The 9,011-nt window shown below is 39.5% G+C and overlaps 1 protein-coding gene across 1 annotated transcript; it reads right to left on the bottom strand.

The window, feature by feature from the left end:
* Window positions 1-1,189: 1,189 nt before the first annotated feature.
* gnl1 (guanine nucleotide binding protein-like 1) lies at window positions 1,190-8,853 on the bottom strand. Its single transcript, XM_068323325.1, has 12 exons — window positions 8,650-8,853; window positions 7,817-7,964; window positions 7,425-7,561; window positions 7,153-7,304; window positions 5,857-5,928; window positions 5,088-5,280; window positions 4,806-4,904; window positions 4,495-4,674; window positions 4,234-4,412; window positions 3,734-3,920; window positions 3,373-3,513; window positions 1,190-3,264 (listed from the first exon to the last, which is right to left on the bottom strand). The coding sequence occupies exons 1-12, from the start codon at window positions 8,720-8,722 to the stop codon at window positions 3,002-3,004; spliced, it is 1,824 nt and encodes a 607-aa protein (XP_068179426.1). The 5' UTR covers window positions 8,723-8,853; the 3' UTR covers window positions 1,190-3,001.
* Between the last annotated feature and the right edge of the window lie 158 nt (window positions 8,854-9,011).

Below are 9,011 nucleotides of genomic sequence, written 5' to 3'. Positions count from 1 at the left end.
CCAAACTCAAACCACATGGACATTATAGGTGTGACCAATGTAAAGACATTTAACACACCAGCATTTAGTTAACAGCATTGAAATTTATGGTGTCATGCTTCAGTGAAACCAGTCTGGCCTCATGATGAGTTTGTAAATCTGGGGCTTTTTGTCTGCTGTAATCACAGTTGCAGTTCTGAGGTCCACACTGTGGTTAAATTTCTAGTTGAAGAAATAAAGCAGCTCATTGCTATGACTGCAAATCAGAAACAATTCCAGATAATGTCTCTTCCTACTTACTTTATCTAGTCAGCAAATGATGTTTCTGAGTACCATACAAGTAGGCTCTGAATCCAAATTGTGTAAAATGAGGCAATTTACACCCACTTCTGTTCCTTAAATGATGATTATGGCAATCCTCAGCGGTGATTATCATTATGCAGTCTCAGCTCACCATAAATTGTGTCCACCGGGTCACGATACGCAATGAAAAATGAGCTGCTGCCATATCTGCTCTGACAAGAGGACTGTCGAAATGACAAGAGTGTGAGTGACTTGACCTACAACGTCTATACTGTCATCCAATCATGCACCGCTCAAATGAGACATACCACTGAAGAACGTGTTTCAGATTCTTTATACATGACCGCAAAAACAATTTTATTAAAAGCTGTGAGGTGATAATTAATTCCATATGCTCCAGTGACTAATCGACTCCTCCTTCCATTTCGTTTAACTCAGTTTAGTCACGTAAAGCATACAGCCGTTTTAAAATGAAAATAGGTAGTGGTGTAATAAACACCCTCGTTAAAACAAGCAGATTCAACTACATCACTTCTTCAAGAGACAAATTATTCTCTGTCCTTGATGGGAATCAGAGAAGTCAAGAACATGTAAATCACTGTGTTCCAAGCATTATCAAACAGGCTAATTTGATAATGTTCTTTAATATTGCCTACAGTGACACTGCAGAAGCTGGTGGTTTATAATACTGAACCCCCCCTCCCTCCCAAACTCATTTGCTCTCAATATGTACATTATGTACATCTGAAATGAGCTTAATGTTATTATGTCTCTTCATAAAAGTGTTTGCCATTGAAGGACCTTTCTTTTTTGATATTCTATTTAATTATCTACAGTACATATACTCGTGCTTCAAGTTCATATATTTACAATTTGTCAAAAAACGTCACAGACACCTTCATGGTTTCAAGGATTATTTTATTTTATTGCAGAAAGCAGTCCAGTCTTTATTAGGAACACTAGGAATGAAATGAAGAATGAAGCAAACAGCCTGAACAAGTCATGACGAAATCCAGATGCTGTCAGCTGTAATATTTCCAAATAGCAAAAAATCTACAACACAAACAAATGTCCAATGTGTCTAACAGCATAACAGAGTTGAGTAATTGCTTCACGCTGTACTGATAGTAGAAATGACTGCATCTGGCTGCAGCTTGATGCATTGCACAGTAACACAGAACTGTGCTGTAAAATCCCCTCAGTGAAAATGTGAATGAGGAAAGTCAACAGCTGACGATGATACAGCGTCCAGGATTTGAGCGGAGCCACAACAAATCCCAGAGAAGGAGAGAGCAGTCAAAAAGCAAAAATACATTGATCTAATTTTAACAGAAAATATGGTCATGATTGCTAACGTCTGTGTACAGCAAAGATCTGACTTCCATGATGAAGGTTGTCTTGAACCTACAGCTCATAAAGAAGACAAATCAGCAGAGATAAGGTGTTTAAGAATAAAAAGAAAGATGGTCATTCTCTCTGCGTGGCGAAAGGAAATATATGGGTATGAGGTATGATACCTATTAAGAGATCAATACCACTTTCACTTCAGGCAAATATGACCTTACAACCGGTACAGTGCTAGCCTGGGTTAGAAAAAAGTCTGGAAACGATTTCTGACACAAATTTAGGTACTGTTCAGATAAAAACGACTGAGCGCCATAAATACTGTTCTGCCCACAGGGGGTAGTTTTTGTTTTCTTTGATATAGGCCACCTCTTTCCTTCCAATTCTAAATTTCCTTTCAGACACAAAATTGGCATCTATCTTCTCACCTAACAAAGGAATTAACTACGCAGACTCAAAGGTACTGCTGGGATCAAAGCCAGCATTTCCATTATAAAATAAATTTGTTGAATAACTAACAAAAATCCAGCATTTAATACTTTACCGGCATCAAATAATGGTATTTTGTAGTATTTTAAAACACTACACAAAAACAGCCTTGTATTTAACCACGCTCATCCACATTTCCTGAATTTGAAAAAACAAACCAAATATCATTTTTGAGATACGGCATAATCAACTACCCATTTCAGATAAATGAACCTCTAGCAGAGCTCTAATACTGGTAGCACAAAAACTATCTGTATTTCTTATATCTCCACTATTCCATCCCACACACTATTTTTATTACAGACAAATGTCCCCTAAAGAAGCCACAGAGTTGTGTTCTTAAAATTCCAGCTGCTATGAAAGCCAAAAGGCTGTTCCAGTGAATGACAACATATCAACAGTTTAATCAACCTGGCCTGAACTTAGTCATCTCAGCTGTTTTCATTAAAGAGAATAAAACCCATTCCAGATTGAACAAAGCTGGGTTTCTCAGTTTTTCATGAGAACACACACAAAAAAAAGGAAAGAAAAATTGATTAAATTAAATAAAACCACACTCATTCCTGGAAGCAGCATTAAGATTACTCTCAATGAATAAACAAGTAGAGCAAAGATGCAGCATGAAATACATGAATGTTTTCTTAATAACTCGATGAAAAAACAAATTGTCATAGAAGCAATCCATAATTTTAATAAAGTCATAGATCCATAAATTCAAAGAGATTATGTATACTGTATATATAACAATGCAAAGAATGGGCATGCAAGAAAAGCTGAGAAGGAATGCAGATTTGGGAAATGAGGATCGATAAGGGCACTGGAGTAGAATGGAAACGTGATGCAAGGAGAGCAACTTCAGTCTCCGAGCTTGTCTTTCCTTCCTTTATCACTCGCACTCTTTTCCCCCAAGAACGCTGTACATGTTGACAGTGAAGCCACATGACTTATCGTCCTTCAGTTTAGGATGTCCAAACCCCTCATCTTCATCATCTCCATCTTCATCGTCATCTGCATCTCGATCTCTCTCTTCCTCTGGCTCAGTGCTGGACTCCCCATTGTCTTCATCATCCCTATCTCTTTCTCCCTCCTCTGTCGTCCTTCCCTGAAGAGCAATGATTTCTGGCAAGTCTGGGTGATTTTCCCAATGTTCTGCAGATCACAGACAATCCCCCCCCAAAATATTATTTCAATCTGCCGTCCACTTTAACTTTACAAATACGTTGAACTGAAATTATGAAAATTGAAAAGTGTTTTTACCTCTGAGGCAACTGTAACCTGGTGGCCTCAGGCAGAGGCACAACCTGCCATCAACTGCCAAACGTAGAAGACTGTTCGCTGCACGGTAGACATCGTTGCGAGCTGCTTTTGCTGTTTTATAGCCTCTTCTCTCCGCCCATGCTAAGGATTGCACAAAAAGTGACACACTTGTTTAAAAACATACCCCAACAACATAAAAAAGAAGGTGATACTGAAAGATGGACTTCGGTGTTGTTGGTTTGTTGAAATTAGCAACAAAGATTAACAAGTGTCTTACACATGACTGGCTTTCTTTGGCTTTCTTCAAACTTTATAAAGATACCAAACAACTCATTATCGGTGTCTCTGAGAAATAACTCACCCTCACAAACATCCCAGGCAGTCCACTTGAAGTCCTCAGACCTCAGCTCTCCTTCGTGGCAGTCGTTTTCTAGCAAACTAGGATGTTTGAGCTTCAGCACAGATAAGAACGACGTCCTTTCACACAGATAACCAACTGAGCTGTAGGGCTCCTGCAGCTGTGATACCGGGTAGATGCCTGCCAGAATCTACAGGATAAAAAAGACACAAAAAAATAGAAAGCTGAGATGGAAAAAGAAAAAGATCGAAACAATAAATCCAAAAGAAAAACCAATCTTGAAAAAGGCAAGATAGTACCCCAGTACCAAAAAGTTGAACAGACATCACACAAAAACAACCCTGGAATTAACCAAGAGCAAAACAAACATAAACAATGGGACTGCGCAAAACAACACACATATCCCAGAGGTGTGTGACAATGCTAAGATTAAACAGGAGATTAAACAGGAAAGGAAAGTTTAAGTCACATCTGCTCTCAAATACGCAAGTAAGAACTCGTACCTGGAGCTGTTTATTAACTCGAGAGGGAAAAACCAATCCAGGGCAGTCGCAGAGTTTGACTGTTGGGGTGAGGTAGTAGGTCTGGAAGTATTTGGTGTGGCCTGGGGTTCGAGAAACACTTACTACCTTCCTCCCCACCAGACTGTTTATAACAGATGACTTTCCAACATTTGGAAAACCTGTGGGAAAACAACTAATGTAAATTACTAGTGTTTGTTGATCTCGCACTAAATAAGGCAACATGTTTCTAACTCTCCATACCGATGCAACCCAGTGTGAGAACCCCATCTTTGTAGAGCTCCTGTGATGGGCTGCTGATATCCATAGTACTGTCGCTCTGATGTTCCACTACCACCGACTCGCCTTCGTCTGGTTGTTCCCCATCGCTACGCTCAGCAGCAGAGTCTCTCTGAATCTTCAGCTCCCAACTGGAGAGGTCAACTATGAAAAAAAAAAAAAGCCGTTAACATTCAGAATGATGCAACAAAAACACGCTTGATGGGAAGTCAAGAGAGCTTTGTTATCACAGTTTTCTAATGTGTGTGGAAGACTGTGGAGGTGGACACAATTACCTATGCCTGCAGTGATGTCTTGACATGCCTTAAGGATATCTATAGGACCTCCAGCTTGACTCCAGCCAGCCTTCCTCCTCATCTTCTTCTTTTGAAGCACTACAAGCCAGGCAAGAGGAAAAATAGATTGTTAATGTTACTGAAACCACAGGCTCTCAGGTGATTCAAATGACAAAAGACTTAAATATATATGCTGAGTTTATTTATATTTGGATGCCTGTTCAATGTCATGCTTTTCCTATGTCACTCTTTACTCTTCTTCTCCCACCAGTTCTCCCCTACCTGTACTGTAGGGCTGTCCGGGGTGGGAGGTGAAGCACACGATTTGCAGGTGGGGAAATTGGGAGGTCATGTAGTGTTTCCAGGCAATCACCAGTGGGGGAGGACACAGGTCAATTTTGTTCAACACCAGGACCACCTGCTTTTGGAGCTCTCCTGTGATGTAGTGATACAATGATGGAGGGAACTGCAGCACCTGTATAGATTTAGAAGAGTATGTTAAAAAATGGCAAACAGAAGGCAACAAAATATTCCCATGAACTTCACATACACACTCAGAATGGAAGCTATAAATGAAAGATGCGAACTCACTTCACACAAAGTACACTTGATTTGTTAGAATAAGTATGTCATGGGCTTACATTTAGAACCATAAAAAATTATATTTAATTATAACTTGGAAGACAGCAGATTATTAAATGTGATCATTTTTCATGGATTTATAAGCAAAGCTAAGACAATATAACTAAGATTTAACAAGACCCTTGTGACGACAATGACAAGCACCAATTTCAAGTTTTCAAAAACAGAATTAAAGAAAATTATTTCAGTGGACCACATCAAAATCAAACATTAGCAAATTAAATTGTGCCAGGTAAATATGTTCATAAATAATCAACATTGCTCATGACGGCTGAATGTAAATGAGAATGTCCCAGTTAGGGATCATTAACGTATATCCATCTATGCGAGCTGCTCAGATGGACTTTGACTGTGTCGCCATCTAGTGGTCCAATACATTCCGGTGACGTGAGCTCACAGACACACCTACCGGGTGTCTGATGTCCACAATAAGCAGGATAATGTCTGACATCTCCAGCACTCTCCAAAGCTGCCGCCATGTCTAAAAGAAATCAAAAGTAATGTGAAGTTCAGAGCAGCCCTTATTCTATCATTAAGGGATGAACAATGTCAAAAAACAGTAGTAAATACAAAGACCAGCTCTGTGACATCTTTCTAACTTTTAACCAGCACTGGGACAATTTTCTGCTGATAATGGGAACAGAGAGTAAAAGTCAATCTGGAGTAACTGAATGCTCCGGCATTCAGGTCATATTAAATGAGACAGGAGCGTTGTGGGCGTTTTTACTGGTATGTGATTTGCAGACCGCATGGACCAGCTCGCAAGTCTTCTGGTGAAGGACGGCACCTAATTACCTCAAACGTCCAAAACAGGCAGTCCCCATTTTTGTGTTGTTTTAAGATCTGTTTTGATTGTTTGATAACTTTTTGAAGTGGAGCCTTGCAAAATAATGCAAAAGCGTAGAAGATATGTGTTATATTTTCCATCATTTTGATCCTTAGCGCCACTTAAAAAGCCATCATCTCCAGATTACTGAGAGTCACTTATCCAACCACCAGCTGCTCAATGAGTGTCGTGCTGTGATGTGCCTCCTGAGCTCAGCCTACGCTTTGAAATTAAATTATCTGCAATGATCTGTTTTGGATTTTGATGAATTGTGTTACCATTTGCTCAGCTTGAGCAATACAAACAACATGGCTGCAAGCAAAGTATAAGAAAATGCAGAGGTATGTCAAAAGTGCACATCCGTGCATGATCCAACTTTCAGACAATTAACTATTCAGTTTAACTCAAGAGTATGTTTGTGGATATAATTAGACATTCACATTCACACTAATACTGATACTTCTGAATAATTCTCTCCTTCAATACCAACTTTATAAATTTCAATGAAAAATATCCAATTACATCATGGACAAATACTCCTTTCAAAAGAGGGAACTTACTCAAAATCATGAGACACATTTATGAAACTGATTTAACAAGACTAGAACAATAAACAATGAAAATGCTCTTTTAGTATGTGTACTACAATGTCAACACACTTTTTTTTACTGCAGGCACTGAAAGAACTAGGAAGTCATTTGAGCTGTTATTTTTCTGTATGTACAGATAAAAAAAAAAGAAAAAAATTTAACTGAGTTCATTTAAATTTAATTTTCAAAACAAAATTCAAATGAACTATGATAAATCAAAACAATATATTGTCCAGCACTGGCATTTGGATGGTCAACAAGTCTAAAGAGTTTGATTTACATTACCCACCTCCAGATTGTGTTCAAAGTGGCTGAGAGACCCAGGCAGGTTTCTGGAGTTCAGATCTTCCAGGTAGTCCCTGTATGACTTCTCCTCTTTCCTCAATAGGCTCTCTCGCGTCATCTCATAATTCCAGGGTGGTCGCCGTGGGAAACCAAGACCTAGCAGTGAATAAGCAAGTTTTAGCAGGTTCAGACAGTGACCCACTCCATTCACCTACTCTGCTCATCTGTTTGACTTCGTTTGAGTTTTTGTCATGAGGAAGCATTAAAAAGGGAGACCTTTGTCTGTGGGGTAGATGTCATTGATGTTGACCTCAAGTTCTTTGTCTGATATGGGCTGCAGCGTCTTTTCCCTGGCCAACTTCTTTCTCTTTTCCACTTCCTCTTTACTCTCTTTTTCAAAGTGTAGTCGGAACCTGAGGATGAAAAACAGAGAGCGTCGATGAGATTAAATTGTGTACAATTCTTCCAAATGTAAGAATAAATGTCAATGTCACATAACACGCTAAAAAAACCGCATTCAACAAAAACATGTCAAATGCGTTCTTGTAGCCAAACTAGCAAAAATCATTTTCAAATAACAAGAGCATTTCTGTCCAACTTGTTTTTATCTCTTCACAACTTCACACTTTCAGTGAAAATGATGGTGAGTATTGCTGCTGACACTTCACCTGTTGGGGTCATATCTTCCCTCTCTGCTGAGGGGCTGCTGGTTTATTCTCCTAACATCAGTCGTCTCACTGTCTGAGGTGTCCGACTGTCGCTGTCCTCCTCGCTCCACACTTCCATTGCGGCTGCTCGGCCCGGAACCTGTCTCACCTACAAGTCAGTGTCATCACACATCTGTCAAACACATCTAGATGTGATTTTAGTATATTATTGCATAACCAAAAAAATCTATCTTCTCCACACATATTAGTTGATATGAGTGTTGATATCCTTAAGTCGGGTGTCAGGAATCAAGTTCCATCAGGTAACAGTAGGACTGAAGTCAGACGATAAAGGAACATTTCAAAGTCAGGTACACGGTTCTGAGTAACACGTGTGACGTCTGCATTTTTAAGATGTGATGGAATGTCAGAGAACATCTTGTTCTAATAGTGACAACAAAACAAGGTCAATGGTGAAACAAAGATGAAAATGTCAAATTGTTGTCTGCAGCTTGTCCTACTACTTGAACATACTGAAACAAACCCCGATAGAAGTCTTTAAACTTAGATGTCAACACTGATGGAGGTTGTTAAGAACTTACACGATGTCCATGAATTCTGAGGAGTTGGCACTTTATATTTATATTTACAAATCCGACGTGTTTCACGTTAGAATTTAAGCCGTCGAGTTCAAAGGTAGGTTATCGATAATGTGTTCTACGGGTTTGTGTTACAGCTAGCTAACATGCTATGTAAACAGGAAGTGCTTCAAATCGACTCGAACAAGCTGTCGTTCTATGGCTAGCTAGCAGCTAGGCTAGCGTCCTAAAGCTAACGGCAGCTGTTGACGTTACCTCTCTTTCGCTCCCGTTTGACTTGTAGTTGTTTCTTCTTCTGTTTGTTGCTAAATGGCTTTTTCCGAGGCATACTTAGAATAAGCTGCTATATTCTATACAGCTATATTTGAGGCAGACGACGCTTCATGAAGCTTTGAAGCCTTTCATCCTTTTGCCTTCGCCAGAGCAAAGCTTCTCGAGGCTTCATTTGCTCTAGTAGGACATCTACTGGATGCAACCGCACTGAGGTGTGTGTGTGCGTGCGTGTGTGTGTGTGTGCGTGCGTGCGTGCGTGTGTGTGTGTCTTGATCATATAGATTTTAGATCGTTTTACTTTAAAATAATCATAACGTCCAAAACAAATTGACCTATTCCAACTA

Source organism: Antennarius striatus, chromosome 9 (assembly GCF_040054535.1).
Source record: "Antennarius striatus isolate MH-2024 chromosome 9, ASM4005453v1, whole genome shotgun sequence".
Taxonomy (NCBI): Eukaryota; Metazoa; Chordata; class Actinopteri; order Lophiiformes; family Antennariidae; genus Antennarius; species Antennarius striatus.
Note: the sequence above shows the minus strand (reverse complement) of the source record. Positions and strands in the feature narration are given on the sequence as shown.

What these genes read in the sequence shown, in the direction of transcription:
- gnl1 (XM_068323325.1), bottom strand. Translation starts at nt 8,722, where the DNA reads ATGCCTCGGAAAAAGCCATTTAGCAACAAACAGAAGAAGAAACAACTA. An exon ending in ACTTTGAACACAATCTGGAG is followed by an intron (nt 5,929 to 7,152) that starts GTGGGTAATGTA and finishes GATTTCTTTTAG; the next exon opens with ACATGGCGGCAGCTTTGGAG. An exon ending in GAGTTAATAAACAGCTCCAG is followed by an intron (nt 3,921 to 4,233) that starts GTACGAGTTCTT and finishes TTTATCCTGTAG; the next exon opens with ATTCTGGCAGGCATCTACCC.